General features: G+C 44.1%; 1 protein-coding gene and 1 long non-coding RNA gene across 2 annotated transcripts in view; one reads left to right on the top strand and one right to left on the bottom strand.

The window, feature by feature from the left end:
• LONP2 (lon peptidase 2, peroxisomal) overlaps positions 1-25,574 on the bottom strand; it is a 796,271-nt gene that overhangs the window by 736,513 nt on the left and 34,184 nt on the right. Inside the window, exon 3 of the mRNA XM_078670264.1 lies at positions 7,295-7,426. Coding sequence (XP_078526390.1) covers positions 7,295-7,426 — 132 coding nt within the window. The remainder of the gene's footprint in view (positions 1-7,294; positions 7,427-25,574) is intronic.
• On the top strand, positions 22,217-23,836 carry LOC144799181 (uncharacterized). Its single transcript, XR_013603768.1, has 5 exons — positions 22,217-22,382; positions 22,904-23,008; positions 23,098-23,168; positions 23,269-23,352; positions 23,657-23,836. It is a non-coding gene; the product is annotated as an uncharacterized LOC144799181 (long non-coding RNA).

Here is a 25,574-nt window from a genome sequence, read left to right as displayed (position 1 = left end):
TGTATGATAATAAAATATAACTTATGTAAAAAAAAAAAAATAGATATTCACTGATAAATCCAAAAGGTTAAAGTGACGTAGTTTGGCATGGTCTTTATATAAATGAATGCTCACAAATTTCACATATTAAAGTGACGTTAAACTTCGGTAAAATGGCCAGTTAAAAATAACATTTTAAACTCAAACACTGAAATTGAGCCGTTATAGGTAACTGAAGTGACTGTAACTTGCGCCATTGCAATACACTGCTTACAACATCACATAATACTCATCTCACAACATGTTCTATGACATCATTGATAACATCACTGAAGACATTTGAAAATATATCATTGTTGACAACACGGTTCATAGCGAGAGCTCGAGTTATAGTTACTTCAGTTAATTGTAACTGGTGAATTTCAGTTGATTCGGGTTCAAAATATATTTTGTAATTATATTTTGACCTATCTATTTTTTCAGTGAAAAGATTCATTCATAAAAAAAAGAAGTATACTTTTACTTAAACAAAAATAAATGTAAGCAAAATAGTACAGGCTGGTACCGCCAGATAGGTGGTTCCTTCTGTTGTAAATTAGAATCGAAATTTGCCTAGCATTTGTAACGGTAAGTTTCAATTCTATTAAGGACACGGAGGCGAGGATTATGCTTTTCTTTCTTCGCATTTATTACAAATTTGAAAACACAGCAGCCTTAGAAAAGCTCATAATGCAGAAAAAATGCTTAAAACCAACAATAAAGCATTTTGACCATATAACTCAAGAAAAAAATGTCTCTGGGACTACAACTCCCATCATAACAATATAACAGTCCAAACGGAGTCCTTCCTCTATGTCCACAATCCATAGATAGGCAGTCCCTTCTCCATGTTCCTCCTCTTTCTTCGCGCAAATTACGCCGTCAGTTCATGGATCCTGCTTGGAACCATCATTTCCTAATGGAAGAAATAGAACTGCGTCAGCGCCGCAACGGAAGATTCAGGAATTTACAATCAAATCAACCTGCAAGGCTCATAATCAACCATGAGGAGAAACTTTAAAACCTGGCTACTTACCGCCATACGGGGGGGTGTCGATTGACGATATACCGGGTGGGATAATCCTCGCCTCCGTGTCCTTAATAGAATTGAAACTTACCGTTACAAATGCTAGGCAAATTTCGATTCTATGGCAGGACCTGAGGCTCAGATTATGCTAGTTCAAAGCTTACTTACCACCAAACTTGCAATATCCACCACCGGCTTAAAGTAAAACCTCTTAAAGGTGGAATCGGAGGACCAGTCCGCGGCCCGCATCAAATCCTCCAAACGAGCTCCTGCAGAGAAAGCCTTAGAGGCCATGGCCCCCCTGGCCGAATGAGCTCCGAAACGTTTAGTATCAATACCTGCCTCTTGCATGACCCAACGCACCCACCTGGCTATGGTGGGGGAAGAGACTGCATGGTGTGGCTTTCGCAAGGCAATCAACAATTGTCTCTCGCCCGGAGGGCGAATGTCCCAAGTCAATTCTTCATAAGCTTTCAAACACTGAACAACACATAGTTTCGGGACATCTACGAAGGCCGGATACGAAATCGTTCTAGAAGCCGACTTTGTGCGGCGACCAATTGTGAATGTGACACCATCTGGTGAAAACACGCGTGCTGATACATCTAGAGCCCGCACATCCGACACTCTCCGGCAGGACACCAAGCATAGAAGCATAGCCAGCTTCGCCGAGAGTTCCTTGACCGATAGATACCTGTTAGGTTGCCAGGACAGGAAAAGGTTCAGGACCAAATTGACGTCCCAAAGGACTGAGTACCGGGGCTCTGGTGGTAACGCCAAACGGACGCCCCGCAAAAGTCGGCACACAAAAGGGTGTACTCCGATCGGAGCACCGTCAACCGGGTGGTGCGCCGCAGATATAGCCGAACGCACAGCATTAATCGTGCGGTAAGCAAAGCCCCCCACGGCCAATTCCGTCAAATAGTTCAACACGGGAACGAGTCCCGCGACCAAGGGATCCAAACTCCGTCGAAGACACCAACGCACCCACTTAGACCAAGCGGATTTGTAGCGCTTCGACGTACTGGCAGCCCAGGCTTTGGATAACAGACCTTCAGCTGATCTCGAAAGGCCCGGGAGCGACCAACGTCTCCTGAAAGCCTCCATGCCATGAGGCGGAGAGAGTTCTGAACGATGAGAGGATGCGGATCTCGATCCGGATTGAGGAGCAGGTGAGGAAGCCGGGGGAGTAGGATTGGAGAATCCCAGGAAAGTTCCAGAAGAACTGGAAACCAGACTTGGTACCTCCAGAGCGGTGTCACCAACACCAGCTCCACTCCCTGCCGGCGAACCTGCGCCGCCGTACGCATCACCATCGAAAAAGGCGGAAACGCAAAGGGCTTCTCCTTGCTCCAGTCCTGGAGAAACGCGTCCGTGGCTTCTGCCAGCGGATCCGGCCTCCAACTGAAGAACCTCGGAAGTTGGCGATCCAAACGGGACGCAAACAGGTCCAGTGAGAAAGGACCCCACAGCCCGTTGAGCCAGCGAAAAACCTGGACATCCAACATCCACAGACTGGAATCCCGGAGGTACCTGGAGTGCCAGTCTGCGACCTGGTTGGCCTGACCCGGCAGGTACTCCGCCGTCACCGATACCTGGTGCTCTAGACAGTAATCCCAGAACTGTTTCGCCAAATTCGCCAGTGCACGGGACCTCGCGCCCCCTAGGTGGTTCACATACCGCACCGCCGATACATTGTCCATTTTCAACAGGACGCACGACTTCACCGAGTCCCTGGTCCAGCAGCGTACTGCAAAGGAACCCGCCAGAAGCTCTAGACAGTTGATATGTAACTTCTGTTCCTCCAAGGACCAAGTGCCGCCTGTGGAAAAATCCCCACATCGCGCTCCCCAACCGACTCTGCTGGCGTCGGATTCGATGACGAGGTCCGGGGAAGATCCGAAAATTGCCCGACCATTCCAGGCCTCCATGTGGGTAAGCCACCACAACATTTCCTCCTTGACCTCCTCCGATAGGGGAACCATCTGGTCGTAGGACACGCCCCTGCGTAGATGATAAGCTTTGAGACGTTGGAGAGCCCTGTAATGCAGAGGGCCCGGAAAGATGGCCTGAATCGAAGACGATAGCAGGCCCACCACTCTGGCAACTTGACGTAACGATGTGTGGGACCTTGCAACTGTCTGACGTAAGACGTGCTTGATCTTGGACATCTTCCGAGACGGAAGACTCAGGGAAGCGTCGACGGAGTCTATGACAAACCCCAAAAATTCTACTTTCTGAGAGGGTACGAGAACCGACTTGTCTCCATTGATGACAAAACCGAGCTCCTGGAGGAGGTCGACCGTCTGGTCCAGCTGAGAAAGCAGACTGTGTGGGCATTGCGCCATCAATAAAATGTCGTCTAGATAGACGATTAGGCGAATCCCTTGCGCTCGCAAAAATTCCACCACAGGGTGTAGCACTTTGGTGAAACACCACGGGGCTGAGGACAGACCGAACGGGAGGGCCGTGAATTCGAACACCTGTTCCCGCCAGAGAAACTGGAGGAAGCGACGATGAGGAGGGAAGATTGGAACCACAAGATAAGCATCCTTGAGATCCAACCGTACGAACCAATCCCGTGGAAGTAGAATATCTCGAAGGAGATGAATTCCCTCCATTTTGAAATGATGATAGACCAACCATCCGTTGAATTCTTTGAGGTTGATCACTGGACGACGGCCTCCGCCGGGTTTGTCCACTAGGAAAAGATTGCTGAGGAAGCCTGACGGGTGTCGAGTTGATTGACGAATGGCCCTTTTGCGGAGAAGTTCCGCGACCTCTTCGTCTATCAACTGGGCATCGGTCGCTGAAAAGGTTATAGGGCGCGGGGCGTACGCCTGGAAAGGTTGATCGTAGAATTCGATATGAAAACCGCGGATAGTTTGCAATACCCAAGCATCCGCCGTAAGGTCTACCCACGCCCTCCGAAAAGCCGCTAGTCGGCCGCCAATCTGAACCTGCTCTGCGGGGATAACACTCACCGTGTGTGTTGGAAGCGTTGGAGTTCTTTCTGAAGCCTCGACCTCCGAAACGTTGCCCTCTTGTAGGGTAGAAAGAGTTGAAGTTGGCTGAGGTGTTGTACTGTCCTCGCCCGGAGCCTTGCCCTCTGTTGCCGGCATTTTGGCCGCCACGGCCGGTCCCGCGGCCCCTACCGCGACCGGCCCCTTGGGAGAAACGCTGATGGAATACGCGTTTAATACTGGACTGAGCTCTGTCCAGGGACGTAAAGGTAGCCACGAACTTCCCTAACTCTTTAATGAACGGTTCTCCGAAGAGACCACCTTGGGCAACCGCTCCTGCCTCTGAAGAGGCTAAGTCTCCTAACTTAGGATCCAGCTTAATTAGGAAAGACCTCCGCCGTTCGGTGGAGAGGGCGCAGTTGGCGTTGCCCAAGAAAACAATCACCCTCTGCGCCCAATTCGACAAAACGTCGGGGTCAATGGCGGAACGAGTAGCTTTAGCCTCCTCCGCCATGTCTAGGATCTTAGTAATGGGTCCTACTGCGTCGAGCATTTTGTCCTGACACGATCGCCAGGATCTGTCAATGCCCTTACGTGGGTCCTTCATAAACTTTGCTAGAAACGTTGCCATCTTTGAATCTAAATCCGGAGTCATGGCAACTTTTCCCTCCAAGGTGGGCCTAGGGCATTCCCCACGGAGGCATCCCCTGGCCTCCTGCTCCAGAGGCTTACGCAACCGACTAGCCACGAACTTTGCCACCTTGTCACCCGGGGCCCAGGCTGCGGAGCGCGGATGCATTATTTCATCCGGATCCAGCATACCTGAGCTGTCCCGCGGTAGCTCAGTGGCCGAGCTCGAAGGTCGCCAGGAACGCACTGATTCCTCTTCACCGTCCGAATTCGGGGAGTCCCCCGGGGACGAAGGGGCAGTCTCAGTAGCTACCACCGAGGCGGGGGCCGCAGGCTGGTCAGGCGGGGACTCAGTCGCCTTAGCTAAAAAAGCGTCACGCAGACGCTCAAAGGCACCCTTGTCCACCCCCTGAACACCCTCCGACAACCCCCCCTTGCAGGGCTTCTTAGGAGCAGAGGGGCCCTCACCTGATGGACCTGGGAGGTTATAAGGGATTCCTGACTGCGCCTGAGCTAGTTTGGCGCACTCCTCAACTATGCGCGCCGAAAGACGCTCCTCCATAGGGGTTACCACTTCTGTGACACAGCGGTAGATAGAGCTGTCTACAGCTTGGTAAAACTCCTCATCTTGTAAATATGATTGGGGGTCACCCTCATAATACTCGTCCTCCATGCTGCCCAAAGGTAGCTTAAGGGATTGACACTCTACTCAATAGTCTGGGTAGTATTTAGAATTAGGGCAGACCGGAGGACTGCAAGAGTTTTGGTTGCCAGGGACTGGCAAAATTAGGGCGCACTCACAACCCCCAGCGCGCAGACCCACCCCAGGGGGACCAGGTCAGCTGTCTCACTGCGCGCTGCCACACCATACAACACGAGTGCCGAAATCTGCCAGGTCGGCATTAACGCGGCTGAACACCGCAATACAGACCCCTGTTGGGGCGTTCAAATATGGGGCAAAAACGATACAGACCCGATAAACGGGCGTTTGTGAGACAGGCTCGAGGGCTCGGCTCCGCGGCGGTTGGTCTCCTCAGCGCGGTTCCTCTGTGAGGAGAAACTCGCGCCGGAGACCAACGAGACGCGGCCGCGCCCCCTAGCGGGCGACTGCGCACCGCAACAATACACCGGGCACAGTCGCGAAGGAAGCGAAACGGCGCTTCCGTGACTCAAATGGGGCTCTGAAACAAAGAAATCACCAGAGACCCACAGCCCCAAATAAAAGTTAAGCAAAACAGTGCACAAAGCAGTATAAATACCCAACAATCACATTCTGAGAGCGGGAGAGAAAAAACACTTAACTGGCTGCGGAAGCAGCGAAGAAAGAGGAGGAACATGGAGAAGGGACTGCCTATCTATGGATTGTGGACATAGAGGAAGGACTCCGTTTGGACTGTTATATTGTTATGATGGGAGTTGTAGTCCCAGAGACATTTTTTTCTTGAGTTATATGGTCAAAATGCTTTATTGTTGGTTTTAAGCATTTTTTCTGCATTATGAGCTTTTCTAAGGCTGCTGTGTTTTCAAATTTGTAATAAATGCGAAGAAAGAAAAGCATAATCTGAGCCTCCGGTCCTGCCATAGAATCCTATGGTCCTCACTCACTGCAAATTATTTGTCAATTACATCTCAACAAACCTATGGACCCACACATGCCAACCAGATGCCAAAGGAGACAGCACCGGCCAGTAAACAGTCAAATGTTTTAGGGCAGAAACCCAACATTTTCTGCTAAACGCTAATTTCTAATAATGTCAGTAATTTCATTGTGATATTTTTGCTCTTCTGTCCCGCACTCTAAAGTGGCCTAAGTGACATGCATTTCTAATAAAAAATGTAAATAAAGTTATTAACCCTCACACACATATAGGTACTCTCAGCCTCCCTACAAAATGCTGCTAATGTCTACGGTTAAGACTTGTACGCCAATTAGAAATAATACATTAAATAAAACGCAATTATAACTAGTTATAGGTAAAAGAATTCCAGTTCCATCCCATTCATTTGTATCATGGTTATTTACTGTATTAGGCATGTGAAGACTGGCGGTCTATGAAAGGTTGCACCAGTAGTGCTTATTTAGATACAGTAGTCCTAATCTGAGTATCTCGAAATGATAATAAAAGGGTTTACTTCAGAGAACAGTGCCCTGTGCTGTGCCAATATCAAGTTTCAGCCTCAAAAATCCACATGCAAGAAACCTATGTGCTTAACTACATTTTCCAAGCTGACGAGAAGGCTTTTTTAAATGGCCTAGCAAGATTCACATTGTCACTGGAGCTGAAGACCCGGTTATTCCTTCTGTGCTGCAGCACAGCAGAACGTCCTTATGCCAAGCCCCATCATTTTGGGTAATTTATAAATAATCTTTGGTCTAATGCAAAGAATCATGTGTCACATCGCCTGTTGCTGCAGATCTGAGAATAATATTTTGATCTAGCCAATAAAATAAATAAAGTTAAGTGGGTTCAACAAAAGTCCGCTCTTCATACATTACATCATATTACATTCCAGGTCTTGTCTGCACCCAACCGGAGGGATGAGAACTGCCCATGCAGTTGCTCCATCAGGATTCGTTATTTTATGCGGAGGGATTTCTGTATTGCACGCATCATAATCTGGAGACATCCCACGCCCAAACAATAGTACCACCTACCTGAAGCTTTTCTTTGTTAGTTGTACGAATGACCGAGGTTACGACATCTGGCAGTGCTTCCCTGGGGAGGTGGTCCAAGAGACGTCTCAGCTTGGCCACCGCAGGAACAGATATGTCCAGCATTTCAACAAGCTATGAAGAAGGTACAATATGTATGCAGCATCATTAACAGTTGCATTTTCAGGCGACGAGAAGACATAACAGCACTCTTGCATCCGCTTAATTTCATAATCAATTTAACATATTACCAGTCTTGTAAAACAAGGCCCCGTACATGCAAATATGCTATATCTACACAGATGCCCCCTTTCCTGTCAACGGTGAAATTCAACAAGTACCGTTTTTTCCAAATGAACACGGCATTACAAACTCGTAGCAATGCACTAGGTCCAAAAGTGACGATTTATGTGTCTTGGACATATTGCATTCACAATAAAACTGCACGTTTGTGTTCTGCAAACAGTACATGGGAGAGCATAGTCTGAACACTGAATCCATCTTTTAAAGATGACTTACTACAGTGCCTCCCTTCACCAATGTCCGTAAAATGCCACAAAAGGAAGCAAACAGTGGAACATTAGCAATGAATAATGACAGGATGGCAACGAGGCTGATCGGGCATCACTGCCCAGATCTAGGCACCAAATGGATTAATCAGCTTTTAGATTATGTTAATCATGCTTAGAATGCACAAACACCAGCTTTGAGGTCTGTAGGATTACCAGACAAGGAGCTTAGGGCCAGCAGAAGCCTACCTTTCCTTTATGACCTTTACCTTTCTTCTAGAGAGTGGTGAGGACCTCCACATAGTGGTAGAACTGACCTGGTCACTTCAGAAGACAGAAGCAGATCATGTGCTTGGGCTCACCGTGTGAGTTAGATAGGATCAGGCACTATGGTTGATTGAGGAGTGGGGAGGCAGGGGCACAATATGGAAAAAGGGAGTGTGAGGAAATGCGCAGGGGGCGAAAGAGAGTGAAGGGGAGTGAGAGAGCAGAGGGTGGGGCAAGAGAATGCGGAGGTTCAAGATAGTGGGCAGGGCTAAGAGTGAAATTGGACTGGGAGCAAGAGGATGATTGGACAGGGGAGACAAGGGGAGAGAGATTTGACGGGGAGTGTGTGTACATGGGGTGAAAATAGACACCGGGGGAGAGAATAGATGAGACAGATATAGAACAGATGGGACAGAGAGAGTGGAAGAAGATACATGAGTGATGGGAAGTGGGGATCCACTGAGTGATAGGAGATGCTGAGAGGAAGTCGGTTTGGTCAGTCAGATATCACCCATGAAATTCAGCTGAACTAACTGCTAACGAATGCAACAAAGTGTCTGTGGACTTAATCTGCGATGTACGGCAAGATTTCACTTATATTCATAATCATTTTAAACTTTCACTGATCTAAAATTGGTGGCTCATAAAAATGTAAATGGGTGCCTACAATATCTACTTAGAAGCCAATGGCTCCTGTGACACAACTTTAGCTCAGAGTCCAGTAAAAGATGCACAGAGAAGTTAAACACTATGTTAATTATATCAAAAATCCAAACACCCCTGGTTAGGACACCTTTCATTGGAAGAAAGGTAAATAAAACAGGCTTGTACAATGTTTGACATTCCGAGTACAATGATCCTTCTTCAAACTGAAGTGTTACAATGGTTACGATACAAAGCGGTCTTAAAATACATTATTTAGAGTCCGATAAAAAACAGTGCATAATTTCTCACCGGGCTTGCAGATCAATATAAACCTGAGACCGTAGCATGTGAATAACATTTGGTATGGGAGTCACGACCTTTTCTCATCATCGTAGGTTTTGACAACTTCGCATTACATCCTCCCCCATTCCTCGTCCCATTTCTGACTATATTCATAAGGCGAGCAAGGCCTTACCTCAGTCACTTCTACCAAGCAACTCGTAAAAAAACAAGTATTTGCAATGCAGTCGATCTCGCCTTTGGGACCTTATATGTATTTAGCTATGCAGCACATTAGCCTGGGTGCTGTAACATCTTCTGTTCTTTAAAATGGAGGGAAAGTAAGCACCAAACTGCGTGACACGCCAGGTATGGGAACAAATGGAGAGAAATATTGCCTGTCAGCGGAAAATGGTATATTCCAAAGCTCCGTTTTTAATATAACATCAGGGCCTTCCTGAAAATACAAGATTTGAAAAAAATATTATTGTCTACGGGTGCTCGTGGAAGACAATTTCTATGGACTGGAATCTAGAGAATGCTAAAGTGATTCTGTTATTTTATTGACCTCAGCTTGTCGTTTTCAATCAAAAAAGTTAAATAGAGGTAGTTGCCAGAAAAATGTAAAAAAGAAAGTCTCTCAGCAGAAAGCAATTCTGGTATTTTACTGACCTCTGCTTGTCTTTTTTCTATCAAGAAAGTTAAATAGCGAGGCAGTTGAACAGAAAAAAGTCCCTAAGCGGAAGCAGACAAGTCCTAGGGCTGATCGCCAGAGCCCACAAAGTACATATATATATATATATATATATATATATATATATATATATGTATATATATATATATATATATATATATATATATATATATATAATAAGTATATACAAAAGGTCTCGAATGCTGGACCAAAACAACACCACTCCCTTTAGTATTAAAAGGAAAACAAGAATTATGCAACTCCTGTTTTTCCTTGTGTGCCCCTCTATCAGCAAACTCCACACAGTGCAAGGGGCCTGTGCTCCTTAGGACTGTCAGCACTAGGCCTGACTCCTTTATTTCTTTTATTATTATTATTTAGGATCGTGCAGGCACGTTTTCTGGCTTGGTATTTTGGGCATGACTGTCATGTGAACTTTTGTGCCCAAGCATTGTTGTTTATTTCTCCAAGAGCCTGAAGGGTCGCACTCTCCCTGTTATCTGTCGTAGGCTGTCTGGTCCCCTTGAATGCTTGCAGCGTTTCTTTGTCTCGCCTCAATCATGCCAGTTCCGTCTAGTTAGCTGGAGAGGCAGTTGGCAGGGGGTTATATATTTTTAGGTCGAACCCATCAGAGACCGCCGCTCTTTGGTTTGCTTACAACCTCTTGTGGGCATTCTGAAAAGCTTCTCTGTGAATTCATTTCGACCACTGCTTACAATTTGGTATTGTGGTTTTTAACTTACAGATGATTTCTTTCTATTAGCTGGCTTTATTTGTTCTAGGGTGTCCAGCTTGACTTCGTCCCTCCCGTGAGCATACCTCGTTTACTGTACTCATTCTGAATACTTGCTATCGGTAAACAGGTGGTTAAATCTTGTTCTTATTTTGTTTCATTTGCTGTACATTCAAAGACAGAGGTCAAATGTCAGGCTTTGTATTCCAAGGGAACTTGGGGTTTACTTTTCTTTCTGCTGACTTCAAAGTGAGAGAATATATTTGTCAATCCATCCTGTTGAGTATAGATCTGAGAGGACAGGCTGTAGGATTTTTTCTAGCATACAACAAAAATGGACTGTGCTGATATTTCAGAACAAATGAGAACAATTAAGCACATTTTGTTTTGCAATTCTGAAGTGTGGTGGAAACAAATATTTTAGTTAATACGATCAAAACACATCAATACACTAGGTGATGACATTTAACACAATATCATTTGTGCGCAGTAAAATGATGTCTGTGCAAATGTAATGGTCATTTCGATTGGAAATGTGTTGTCTGTAATGGCAGTGCACCATCACACCATGCATACGCCATACAAGGCCATTCCACTTTACAGTACTCCACTCTACACTACTTCACTGTACAACACTCTGCTCCACTCTATGCCCTACCACTCTTTGCCATGCCTCTCCACTTTACTACAATCTATCCCACAGCACTTTCCCCCAAATATGCACCACTCTACCCCAATCTAACCCACTACAATCTACCCCAAACCACTCCAATATATCCCACTCCACTTCAATCTACCCTAATCCACTCCAATATACCCCATTCCTCCTACCTGTATGCTACCCCAATCCACTCCAATATACCCCACTCTACTGCAATCTACCCCAATCCACTCCAATATACCACACTCCACTTCACTACAATCTACCCCAATATAGACGACTCCACTTCACTTCAATCTACTCCAATATACCCCACTCCACTTCACTACAATCTACCTTAATATACCCTACTCCACTGTAAGACACTCTACGCCACTCTACCCCACACCACTATCCCAATCTACCACACTCCACTCCACCCCAACCCACTTTACTACAATCTATCCCACACCAATCTACCCCAATTCACTCCAAGATACCCCACTCCACTTCACTACAATCTACCTCAATCTAGCCCACTCCACTCAATCTACTCTACGCCACTCTACCCCAAGCCACTCTATCCCACTCTACCTCACGCCACTCTATCCCAATGTACCCCACGTCACTCTACCCCAATCAACCCCACACCACTCTACCTCAATCAACCCCACACCACCCTACCCCAATCAACCCCCACCTCTCCAATCTACCCCAGCATCACTCCAATCTACTCCTCTCCAACCCCCTCACCAATCCACCCCACTCCAATCCAATGTTCCCTACGCCACCCTAATCTACCTCTTCCACTCCGATCTACCCCACTTCACTCTCCACCTCCAATCTAGCCACATCCACTTCGCTTCAATCTACCACAATCTACTCCACTCCAAACTAGCCCACCCAAACTCCACTCCTCTCTATCCAACTCCACTCTACCACACTCAACCCCATTCCTGTCTACCCCAACCCTTTCCAGTATACCCAACTTCGCTCCAATCTATGGGACTCCACTCCAATCTACCCCAATATACCACACTAAAATCTACTCCATTCTACATCACTCTACCCCCCTCCACTCATAACCAGAGTAAGGGAAATGGAAGCTGCATTGTCATTACAGTGAGGTTTGGGGCATTTGCTAAATGCCTGGGGCCTGGTAGGTCTACTTAAATTAAGAGTTCTACTTACCTAAATAGAGTGGTTTTTGCTGAGGGCTTCTTAGTTTTCAGTGATAAACCATTTCTCTTGTCCCACTTTTCTTTTGTAAAGGAACAGCTGGTGCTCACGGTTTGAGGAAAAAAAAGAAGGGTAAAGAGGGATTGTCTCTCTCTTTGCCTGTTTGGCAGGTTCTATTGTTTTCCTATATTGTGAGAAATGTGCTCATTATTGTTCAGTAAATGATTACAATAATTATCCTGTATTACATTTTTTGAGGGTAAGTTTTCTTTGTTTTGGATCCTTCTTTAGATTTTTATATCATGGCGTCCTTTGGGCACTATATATTTATTCCTCTTACCTGCTTGAGCAAGTTGTTGGATGCTCACATTGAGGGGAGGGGGGAAAGGATGTGACGGTATTGCAATAGCGGTCTACTTTGGAACTGGTGATCCAGGTTCTAGTACTGGCATACGCTTAACTTGTGATTCTAGGCAAACCGGTTAATCTCCTTGTACCTACTAAAAAAAGAATGTGACTTTTAAAAAGCACAGAGAGAGGAGGAGACACCTGTCCTCTTCTTCTTCTATGGAGTAAGGTTCTTCTGATCCTCTCAGGGACAGAGTGAGGAAGGGCTCTTCTAGGGGTGCTCTCTCAGTGTTTCCAATAAGCAGCTTTAGATGATCAGATCAATTTCTGATACAAGCGAGAGGATCAGAGTGGCTGTTTGTTTCCTGCTAAACGTTATTCCTCCCAGTTTTCCGTCTCTTCTTATTCACTCTCTACCTCCTGGTGCGCTCCCTGCTGCGATACGGATGAGTATGCGACTGGAGCTCCAAGAGGCAAATACATTCAAAAGGATGATTTGAAAGGACTGGTCACTTATTTCTCCTCTAATCTAAATGTGCCGGTAGATGAAGAGCAGCCATCTACTAGTACTTTATAGGAAATTCAGCAAACCATTTGTTTCCATATTAGCTGTGAATTCAGCTTCTTTAAGGTCTTATAAAGGAGGGAAAGGAAGGGACTGGAAAAGAGTTGGATACCTAGATTCACAGCAAGACTTTATTTACCCTGTCTGAAGCAGAACAGGATTTTTCTCAAAAGCTCTCTATGGTCCACTTATTAGACAACCTAACAGGGCAGTCTTCCAAGCTGCTGCTTGAAGAAGTAGTGACTCCTGACCCAGTGGAGAAAAATGACTGAAGCATCTCTAAAGGGGGCTTATTTTGGAGTAAGCATAGGGCTGAGAACAGGAGTATATTCTGTTTACACCTCGCTGCTCCTGGTGAAAGAATTTCAGGCTCCTCCTGCCCATTCAGGGGGAGAGGGTCATTCTCATTTGTTGACAGCTATGGAGGCCCAGGCAACATTTCTTCCATACATTACTTTTGATACTACGAAGGCTTCAGCAATGTCTTCTATCGAGATGGTAGCTGCCAGGAGGCTTTTGTATCCAAAAAGATGGAAAACTGATTTCAGGCAAAAGATGGGTCTCTTAAAAAAGTCCTTTTTAGGAAAAACTGTTTGACGAAGATCTGGAAAATGTAATCAAATAACCATTCTCTTCCGTTTAATCATGATTCAAGGTCTTTTTCTATTGGAAAGAAGCCTTATGAGAGGAAGAAAATTTGATCCTTTTAAGAAGTCTTGGTTTCAGCTCAAATCTTTGGATGGGAGTACAAAGTAAGGGCCTAGGAACAATCAGCACTCTGGATTATGCCAGGGCCTGTTGTATCGAGGAGACCATTAGGAGAATATGGACTCTAAATCTTTAGTTTTTGGCAGAATCTTTTCAGAGGTGACTGGATTTATTGGGTAGTTTCCGAGGGTTATTCCCTAGAGTTTCAGCCTCTACCTGCAGAGAACCGTTTTCTTGGACTCATCTTCCCAGGTCACCAGAAAACAGTCAAGCTTTACGAGGAAACATTGCATTACTACATTACTACTTCACAAAAAGAGCTAATGTACCAGTTTAAAATTCTGAAAGAGTCCTAAATTGTTACTCTCTTGTGTTTCTAGTTGAGAAGCTTTCAGGGGATCATCACCTGAAAAGAGATGTAAAGAAGCTGAATGTTTTCCTGAAGATGATCCCTCCAGCAAGTAAAGCCATTGGTTCTTTTGGGAAACATGCATAATTCCATAGATCTACAGGATGCTTACTTACACATTCCTGCCCCCCCCACACCATCGGCAACTCCTACAATTTGTGGTGGGCAACAGCCATTGGGTCATTGGCAAATCAGAGTTCTCCCTTTTGGTTTTAAGGCAGGTCCAATGATTGTTACCAAGACTTTGACTCCAGTAATTGCAGTCTTGCACAAGATGAATATTCAGATGACTACCTTCTCTTGGTATCCTATTTTGCTCTGAAACTAAATTCTCATCAAGTTCAAAGAGTTGAATCTGTAGCCTTCGTAGAGACTAAAGTACATCGGGACTAGGTAAGTAAAAATGTATTTATTTGCATGATTAATTAAAACCTTTGCAATAATATACCTTAGAAAAAAACAAGAATAGAAAATTGTAAGATAAACTGCGACTGTTTAGGTTATTTGTCTGTTGGTCAGCTGATATTGGATGTAAACAAAATAGTTTTGTTTTTTTTTAAACAGTGTTTTCCAAATTTGCTAGCTGGAGTAATCTCTTGTTCACAAATGGTTGAGGTCAGAGAGTTTTGTGCAAGTTGGGTTGAAATGTGCTGAGTAACGGCAATTACATTTATAAGAGACATCCTAACTATGCAGATTAGGCCCATAAGGTATGTCCTGTGCTTTACAGTATGATAGGGTAAAGCATCTGTAACACAAACTTACTAGGCAAATAGTCTCATGGTCTCAAACAGTTGAGGATGGGAGATGTGTGCAAATTATGCAGATAGGTGCAAGTTAACAACCGCTAAAATTTGTAGGTTACGTTTTGGCTGTACAGATTAAGTAATTAAAGTGAAAACGGAGTAATTAGAGGAGTTTTTTAAGTTTGTATTATGTCAGAGTAAAGTCATTTTTGTTTTATTCTTGTGACTTAGCGCCAGCAATTGTCAGGGAGAACTTGGTCGTTAGAGTTCATTTTGGATGGCCTCCACAGTGTGTTCCACCAGAGGATCACAATGTCCTTCAACTGTTTTTATACTTTTTTTGCCTTTTTTCTCCTATGCACAGGAACCTTACCAGATGGCAGCTCAGTTGCATGTCCTCTCCAGAGAAGCTTGCTTTTACCGCCTGCCTGCATGTCCGTATTCTTTTACGGTTAAAGAGGCCTCAGCGGTACTCTGCGTTCCCATAATAGTTCCCTGCATATGCACAGCAAATGTATAATCTCTTCCCTTTCCTCCCCACACAGTCATAAGCATGACGGTAGTAAGGGCCGTTGCCAGGGTGGTAAGTGCAAAACAGAGGGTAATAAGGCTATACGAATCTGCAAGTATTTCTCCTTGGAAATTTTGGAAAAGCCGGTGCATAGGTAAACTTGAGGAGTTTCCTTTGTATAGCTCTGCAAAGTGAACCATCCATGTGCCCCTGGCGCTAGTGCTGCTTTAGCCATCTAACAAGGAGACTCTCCTGATAGTTTTGTTAACAAGTTTTTTAAAAAAAACATTCATGTATCCCCGAGGTCTCCCAGAAGTTCCGTAGGCCAAGCTGTTCCAGCAAGTCTTCCAGATATATCCTGGCAGGGCCAATCTCCTTAGTTGATAGTTCGGTCCATAGAGGAGCATTTAGGGTCCCTGGTTCCCCTTTTTTTAATCTTAGGCCAGAATTTAATGTATGCTCCTTTGTGGGCAAGTCCTTGCTTCTGTATACCAAATTCTAATCATATTTGAGCTGAAGATGTGGATCTGGGTAGACCAAAGATCATTCAAAGTGCTCCGTTTTTTGTGGCATCTAGTGTGACCGCATCTCTCCCTCTCCTGGCCTCGCTTCTGTATGTGATTGTAGGTATAAGTTTTGACTGGATAACAAGAAGTAGTGAGGAGTAGCTTGTGCCAGCAATCTTGCGCTTTAGGTTTCTAAGTGCGAAAGCTGTCCCTATGCCCTTCCTTTTTATGGCCTCTTTTTGAGAGATAAAGGATCCTTTGTTATCTATGCCTAGTCCCAAGTATTTATATTCTGGACAACTTCCAGCCAATGTTTAGCCAATTACAAATGGTAGGCTCCTTTGGCCCTCCGTTGGTTTAGGTGCATAACTTTGGATTTTCCCAAATTTTGGCCAGTAGGTTTCTGTTGCATCTAATAAGCGTTGGAGGTCAACTGGCGTTCGGCTAATAAGTACAAGGTCATCCACATATAGTACGTTTGAAAGAACCAAACCCCCCCCACCCCTCCCCCCCCCCACATCTTTGGGGCTTGGGAGATGCACTCGTCTAGAATGGTTGTCAGGTCTGACATAAAGAAGTTGAACAGGGTAGGTGCTAGTACACAGTCCTGCTTCAACGCCATTGTTGTTGGAATCGTTCTAGTCCGATAATCTCCTGCCCCCAGTTTTACTTGTACCCACATGTTACCGAGTGCAGTAGAATTAGCTGTTTCAGGACAGGAGGTGGGATCTTCAATTTTATGAGCTTACGCCATAGTACGTTTCCGTTGATCCGGTCAAATGCTGAGCAGTAATCAATGAAGTATACATACGGAGGTTATTTAGCTGGTATTTTAGCATCAATCAGCAAAGAGAGAGTTAAAATGTTGGTTGTGGTTCCCATGTGTCTACAAAAGCCTGTTTGGTTTAAAGGAATAATTGCATTTTCTGTTGCCCAGTTTGTTAATTCGAGGATGAGCCCAGTGTAGTATTTAGCATCGTTGTCTACAGGAATGAGGCAACAAACTATAGGTTAATATTAACATCGTTTTTTGCCTCTTTTTGTAGATTGGGGAGATGAATGAGCCCCTCCATGAAGCTGGTATTGAATCTATTTGTAGGATTACTTCAAAGACTGAAATAAGAGCTTCAGCCCAGCATTCTAGATCAAATTTAACAAGCATTGGCATAGGCAATAGGTCTCGCCTTTGGGACCTTATGTGTTTAGCCATGCAACAGTTGATGTTGCACTAAGGATATTGTGCTGCATAATTAAATACTTATAAGGTCCCAAAGGCGAGACCTATTGGCTATGCCAATGCTTGTTTATATTCTTTTGTGTTTCCGTTCTATGTAAATTCAGACATTAAATGCAGTAATTGAATTCCCCATCTGGACTTGTATTAGATTAGGTATATCAAACATAGGTTCAGGGGGGTAGATACATGCCAGACTTTCAGGATAGGCACATAAAATACAATAAACCTATTGGAGCTCTAATACATAGTTAGCTTTTAATCTGAAATCTGGCATGGGTTCAATCCTCCTTCACATTTGATGGGCCCCCCTGTTTTAGCACAACTGAGCAGGAAAAAAGTCAGTAATCAGTTATCTTTATCAACATCAAGAGGATGAAAGGCTGGATCAATATTGTCATGAATGGTCTGTGATATGAAAGTTACTCACAGATTTCTGGAGCAGGCAAACTAAACCATAAAACAATCTTGCTGAAATTAGAACTTGTGACCTATAAACTGCACACATCTGTGCAGTACATGCAGAAATCCATGGAGCTACTTTGAGTATATGAGCCTGTCAATAACAAACTTCACACAGATCTCAGCAGCGAGCATGTTAACTCACCGAGGTATGTAACTGGCATTGAAACACATACTCACTTGTGTTTCTTATTTAGTCCCAACTCTCCTGTTAAACGCAAGTTTTTATGCATATTCATTACGTATGCAAGGACTTTGATATGCCACTACATATCATTCCCCGAAAGGAGCCTTACTGCATGATTTGTTTGCCTTGCTCAAGAATGATGATTAAACACACTTGTCATGCCATAATTAAAACGGGTATAAATTTCAAAAGCTTGAGTTGTAAATAAGTTATTCTTCACGAACTGCCAGCAGGTATTGCCACATTGTGGTAATATTTAATATTCGCCAGCTACCAGTGTACTTCGTTTAGTTTCAAGTTTGGGCATCGGTATTTTCTTTAAGGGCACTATACTGACACTTTGTGCTTGGTTTATTTGCGTTGTGTTGTTTGCAGCAAACATCTATCTAAACTTAGATGAGTTCAGGTTTTTCAAGTGCCTAATCACATCAAAATCAAGAATATTTGAGGAGAGCTAAAACCTATTAAATGTTAAATAAGATCTATACACAAAACATCTTTCCCATAACAGCGAGTTAAATTATTTACTGGTATTCTATTCAGTTATGTTATGTTAATTTTGTCTTTTATAGCGCACGGCTACTCAAGAAGAGTGTCCCGGCGCTTTATTGACAACCTGTGAAAGACAAACACAACACAGAAATACGATGGGAGCTGTTAAAAGAAAAAAGGGAGTCTAAAGGGCAAAGAGCCAAGTTTTCAGGCCCTTCCTAAAAGCCAACAGGTTCGAGGTGCTACGTAATGCGAGAGGCAGAGTGTTCCAGAGCTGTGGGGCCCGCAGCCTAAAGGAGCGCCCTCCAGTACGGGCGTTCTTCACACGAGGAACCAGAGCAAGGAACATCGATTCTGATCTCAGAGATCGAGCCGGATGGTAAAAGGCGAGCCTCCTTTGCAAATATTTAGCCCCAGATGCGTGGAGAGCCTTATGGGCCAAGGTCAAAGCCTTAAAAACTATCCTCTTCCGGATAGGCAGCCAATGAAGAGACTGCAAAAGGCCGGAGGCTCTGGCTCGCCTGTGAAGGCCAAATATGGCTCACGCAGCCGTATTCTGGACCACCTGTAGCCGTTGCAAGAGGTACTCTGGCAGGCCAAGGTAGAGGACATTGGCATAGTCCAATCTAGAACCAATTAAGGCCTGTACCGTCGTCCTCCTGTGTTCCTCAGAGAGCAGAGGAAGAAACTTCCGAAGCGTCCTGAGGAGGGCAAAACAGGTGCCAGTAAGGGCAAGGATCTGGGATCTTAAAGTCAGACCATTGTCTATCCTGATTCCCAGGTTCTTAGCCGACTGAGACGAGCAAGCTGGAGGAGACATATCAGCGGGCCACCATTCCTGCCAGTCTGGATCCGATTGACCACCGAAGAAGAGTACCTCCGATTTATCGGAGTTGCACATGAGGCTGTTCAGCTGGAACCATTCAAAAACAGCCCCAAGGCACTCACGGAAGTGCTGTATGGTGTTAAATATAGTATGAACAGAACTTAACTAACGAAGTATGCCTAAGCAGCCCAGCAATTGTCCTAAATATCTGGGGTAGTGGGAGTTAGCACAGATATCTTGTGGAAGATATTGTAAACTCTATTCAACCTGGCCATCTCTGTTGAGGCGACCCCATTTGCCACGGACTGTCACAGAAACAGATCATTTTCCTGCTAGGTATATTAGCCCAGAGTATGAAAACACAACACTTCATACTGACAGGAGAGTTCTCACGAGTAATTATAACTCAAGGTTTGAAGATGGCTACCCCCACCCATTCAAAATCTTAGCTTTCCATACAACACCTTCCCGGCCCCATCCAACCCCTAACTTGGGTCTAGTTGTTAGCCTGGTTGAAAATAGGTAATTCGCAAACGAACACCTATACATTGACTGTAGGCGAGAGACTGTAAAAACTTGAAAGCTGTCTGTAGGCGAGACTGAAGAAACAAATGTTTCTGCTGGTACTATTTTCCCCCACGCAATACGATTCACGTTTCTTTAAAGGCAGAACTCTCAACCATGTCACTGAAAGTTATAGAGCTGATAACATAGAAGGGAGCACTCCCACTTTAGAAGGGTTGCAGTATTTTAAAGTCCCTGCCGGTGCAAAAATTAAAGACCTTGCTGTTTCCGTTATGACCGCCAGGCCTCTGAGCTCTCGCACTTAACGAGTCAGCAAAGAGAAATAAGGAGTGTCAGATCTAAAGAAACAGAAGAAAGAAAACAATCAAGTATCTTGAAGAGTCTTGAACACAAGTGCGGAGGGGCAGTGCGCGGGCTCAAAGAGCAGGGTGATTTGGATGGCACCAGTTTTGACAGCTTCCTGCCCAATTTCACATTACCCCAGTATTCAGGCACAGAAAGCATACATTTCAGGAGAAAGTATGTGACAAATACTAATAGGTTACGGAAAGCACACAAGTCTCCTACTCCAGACAACATAGAATAAAGGGTGTACGTGGAGCAGTGCTGCACTCACAGAAAGGGCCGAATGTGCATGCAAGACTGGCTTTGTGACAAGTCCTCTCAAAAGGTGGTGTTGCTACTCAGCCCAATCCCCTTAGAGTGTGTGTGTGTATTTTGCATAATTCCAACGTGACACCACAAGACCACTTGACAGCACTCGTCATGCTGTGAACACAAAACCCGCCGCACCATTTACTAGGACGTGCAGCTTTTTCAGCCAGGACTTACTTTCGGAGTGATTACATTAAACAGCTAAAGGCTAGCAGTGGGCACAAGGGAGAATCCCCAATAGCGCAAGTGACTTGCCCTACCTGACGGTATGGTCAAGTGGAGTACACAATTTATTTCCATGACACAGGTACACAAAGCGATATTATTTAAAGGGGCCATACAACTTGCTTGCGCCTTATCAAAATTCCAATATGGACCGCTATTGCCTGTAAAACACCTTCATTTTGGGGTGAAGTTCCCGTCAATGGACTTTGTAGTTCTAGTATTTTTATTCGGGTTGTATCTCCTAAGCTCTACAGTACACTGCATGGAGTATGTGGTTGCCTCTTTCTTTATCTGTCCAGTTATTGGAGTGTGTGTGCATTAGAGCTGTCACGTGCTCTTCAAGCACCCCATATTTTGCGGGTGCCTTGCCTAAATACTTCTGTCAAAGTTTGCCGCGGCGGACTAGCCGTTTAAGATGCCTTCCTATTCAGTCGTGTGACTTTCGCCTGTGGCCGCTAGGTGGCTCTACCGCGCTGCCTTTGCCCAGCCTGCTAGGGGGGGTGTAAAGAATGGCATTTGCCTTGGGAATGGGAAGCGCCGCTTAGGGGTGATCTGTGCACTGGGAGCCCTTGGAATGTGTTTCTTCACCTGAACTTCAGGCTGAGAGGCACCGGGGACCATGCGCCAGGAGTAGTGTCAGCCTGAAGGTGCAGAGGAGTCCTGGTCCTGGGAGCTCGCTGTGTGGTGAGAGTAGAGACAGCTAATCACACAATCAGTGACTTTAAATGGTGCTGTCTAGAGACTGTGATGATTAATGCCCGTGGTGGAGACCTTACCCAAAAGAGGAAAAAACACAAACAGTATTATATGTCAAGATTCAACAGTGTTAGAAATGGTCTTAACAGCAGGGAAGATTGGGAACGAATAGTAGACTGATATCTGTCCCCCTTGCAGTATCACTAGTTAGATAAGTCTTGTGCAGGAGAACAGAAGCAAAGCTGTACTTTGTGTACATATTGTAAAGAACAAAATAAGATCAGAATTTCAAGACAAGTCACTTGCTTAATACCTAATAAAGATGGTCTTTGTATAACTGAATTTAATACCATCAGCAAGTTTAACTAACAAGCAATAGTGAGCTACACCCTGTCCATTTATAGGTAAACATATGATATGGAAAATCTCTTGTTTTATATATGCATGTACAGTTAAAGACGATAATATGGTAATAAAACTACCATTTGTGTGCAGTGCCAGGACAACCAGCCGCCACATTGATTATCATACATATTTGGATTAATTGTAATGCATATAGTTTGGTGATTTTTCGTTCCTTTTATACTATCAGCAAGTTTATTTTATCGAGTATAGCAAGTTGCATCCTGTCTATGTGTAGGCATCTCTTATGCATTTAGAATTAAATATGACAATATGGTAATAAAATTGCCATTTATGTGCATTGTCAGGACAACCAGCCATCACACACACTATTACGAATATCTGGACAAATTGCAATGCTTTAAGTATTGCGATTGTTCGTTTCAAACGTGCTCATCAGCGTGTGTGAGGTAAAGTTTATTGAAGATCAGGACTTGCTTAACAACTTTAAAAAAAAAAAAAAAAAAAACTGCAACATCAAGGTTTGCCGTGTGATCGATATTAACCAATCAAATGAGGGTTAAGGAGTGACCAATCCTGTGCGTCCTACTATTTAAATAGAGAATGGAGCGAACACTCTCTTTTACTGAAACAGAAACCCAGAGATGCTGCCCTGTGAGGAGCAGGGAGACCGACAACATATTAATTGGTCAGAGGGACTCTAATGTTGGTTTGTTACATTATGGGACAAGCCGTGAAATTAGAATAGGATTGCAACGCATTAACAATGCTGACTGTTGCTGGTCAATACGAAGCCAGTGTGATAGGCAATGGATATAAAGTAAATAATTAAAGCCCTGGGAATGGTTGTTTTAAATAATTGTTCTCGCAATCCATAAACAAATAGTGACGGCGTCTGTGGAAAATGCTTAACGTAGCACTATAGAGCAGGCAGGAACACGTTTATTTTGGCAGGCAAATGGCGACTAATGTTTAGGCAGTCACTGAGCACAATGAATGGGTGTGTTCACTACAGGAATGATTATCTTCGATTGATATGACACTACACTGAGCTTTATGGCAATGTATCAATACTTATTAGGGTAAATGCTATCTAGATGTACACATTAATAAGTAGGCTATAAATATGAGAATGAAGCCTTTGTGCACTTTATACAATGATAACGCAAAGTATAACGATACCTTTAAAATAAATTTCTCACACTACAGATCGCGTTTTAAATCCTGAGGACAACCCTTGATTTTAAGAACGCCGTGGTAAATAGCATTTCGGGCACGGCTACAGCGATTTTTCGAAGTGACTGGAAATAGGTGGTGAGTGTATACCAGCTCTTGCGCAAACAATAAAGACAGAATACAGTATTACAGAATATAGAGTTATTTATACATCATGTCTTTCATAGATATACAGCACCTGAACTTAGATCGGTGGCTCCTCCATGGCGGTGTACTTTTTAAATTTATAAATATACAGGTACTGTTGTTATTTGTTCTTTTATATTAGAGAGTACCTAGAATCAAGATGTAAGGTCACCCATAGTGTTAATAATTTCTTTCTTGATTATTTTATTTAGAAATTGAACTCACTATACCACGTAGACGTATCGGTGCGGGTATACTCTCAACTGAGCATATTCAGACGAAGACGCGATATTAAGGTAAGAGACGTAGCAACTTTATGTTACTGTGTCTCTCCAAGTAACAGAATATAGGATTCTGTGAATAGGTGACAGAGGAGGGAACCACATACAACCACACTATGAACTGAAAATATAGGGGCGAAAAGTGTAAAGGTCTAAATGTGTTATGTAAACTAGCTAAATGGTTTTTGATATAACAATGAACATATAGAAATGAATGGAACCATAGTTGTTTTTAGATAGACAGAACATGTTAAGTTTAGGTACTTGTAGAAAACTTTAAATTGTAATGTCTGATTGGTAATTGTGTGTCTCTTTATAGAGAAACAGTCCAGAAGAAGGTGCCTATTATCAACACCAAAACGCTGCGTCGAAATTTGTTCTTTTGAACAATTTTAACATATGGATGTGTAATCTTTGTTTTTAACAAATCTGTTTTTATGAGTATTGATTTTTTTAAAATGTCTATATGTAATTGTTATTGCACAATAATTTAATTGTATCAAACAGAATAAACATATATGTTTTCATTTTGTAACCACACTCTTGCCACAGACATTTTTTATTCGTACACTTACTGTTTTGTTAGAATTGTGTTTAGGTATTGTGTTTACAAATTGCTAATACCATTGATTTAAATACCTTATTGTAGCCCCTTTTGATATGAGTAAATTCATACTTTTGTGGTTGACCCAAAAAACAGGCAAGTCCTATGGTGGATGCATAGTATCTTTAGACCAACGTAGTAATCCATTAGATACATGCTCTAGGGACATCATAGATCTTTTTGAGTATCTTTCCCCTGGTCCCAACATAGCCAATTCAGGGGGCCTCCTGATTTTTTCTTTGAGAGTAGAGGTTATCCTGCTACCTTGGAGTGCGTCCTGCTGCCACCGCGATTGGATCTGGAGCCGCTGTGCACCTCACTGATTCCCGCCGTGGAGGGGTCTGGGCGCTGCGTGTCTTGAGGAGCCCTTCCACATCTCGGTCCTCAAGCCGGAGGTCTGGTCGAAGGTGTACCGAAGTGCCTATGACCACAAGCATTGGCCGTGCGGCCGTGAAAGACATCATTTGCATAAAAGAAACGAGTCGGCCTGGAGCGCGCCTTGGAAGAGACGCGTGAGGGCAGGAGCGTGACGCGTGAGCGTGCATGTTGGCGTTCCCTGCGGCTCGCGCGTTCACAGACCGGTGTCTGCTCGTGCACCGGTCTGTGCCACTTGGGGAGGGAAGACAACGACAAAAAGGCTCGCTGACGGCAGCGCTTTGCGCTGCAACGCCAGGCGAGCCCTAAAAAGGATTGGGGGGAATCCTGTTGGGGCACTGAGCGCCCTCCCTTCTGCCCTAGGATATTCTCTTGAAAATATCGTTGGTAAAAATGAAGATTGTGGTGGGTGTTGAGTTATTATGTTCATCATGGATTTGTTTTGGCTCTTGTTGATCCAAATCAGTGTTTATATTGATGTTGCTAGTGAATTCCTTATTGAAGTGGCCACGAAGAAAAGCTATCCAGGCTTCCTCTGTTAAAATGTGAATTCATCCCTTGGGTCATTGGATTTAGTGTGGTGTTAATCGTATGCCAGAATCGTGACCTATTATTGCTCTTGATGTCATACAAAAGCTTAGTCCACAAGCTCTCTTCCGATTCTTTTTTGAGCCGCCAGAGTAATTGTGTGCACATTGCTTTTAGTTGCCTCAGTTCACTTTGTGTTTTAACATCCAGGCCCCCTATTTGAAGTCTCCATACTGCTTGATTTATAGCCATCTTAAGCTGCTTTGCTAGTGTATTGTTTGAGAAAAAGGGGAACCCCTCTCGGGTTTCCGATATTTTCTTCTGTCCTGGTGCTTTTTTAACTGTATATGCCTCTCCTACAGCTTTCGTGAAGGTCTTCCAGCCTGCTAGAGCATTTGGTGCAGTTAGATTTTCCTGCCGGAGGTTCTTTGCAAATACAGCCCTTCTGGGTCATGAGTGTTCCATTTAAGCCTTTTTTTTGCCAACTCTTGTTATTAAGTGAACAAAAACAAAAAGACCAAAACAAAGAAAATACAAAGCAGTGGAATTCTCATGATTACCAACAATTCCCATACAATGGTGCGTTATTCGACATAACATACAGTGAATCAGTACTATTAAACAAGAGTCATATACAATATTTTAAAAAACAGACATTACTCCCCCATATGATCAGCGAACGGTGAGGAGAGATCGCTGAATGGTGTACGGATCATTTCTCTACTCACAT

Source organism: Lissotriton helveticus, chromosome 12 (assembly GCF_964261635.1).
Source record: "Lissotriton helveticus chromosome 12, aLisHel1.1, whole genome shotgun sequence".
Lineage (NCBI taxonomy): Eukaryota > Metazoa > Chordata > Amphibia > Caudata > Salamandridae > Lissotriton > Lissotriton helveticus.
This window is presented reverse-complemented; position numbering and strand designations above follow the sequence as displayed.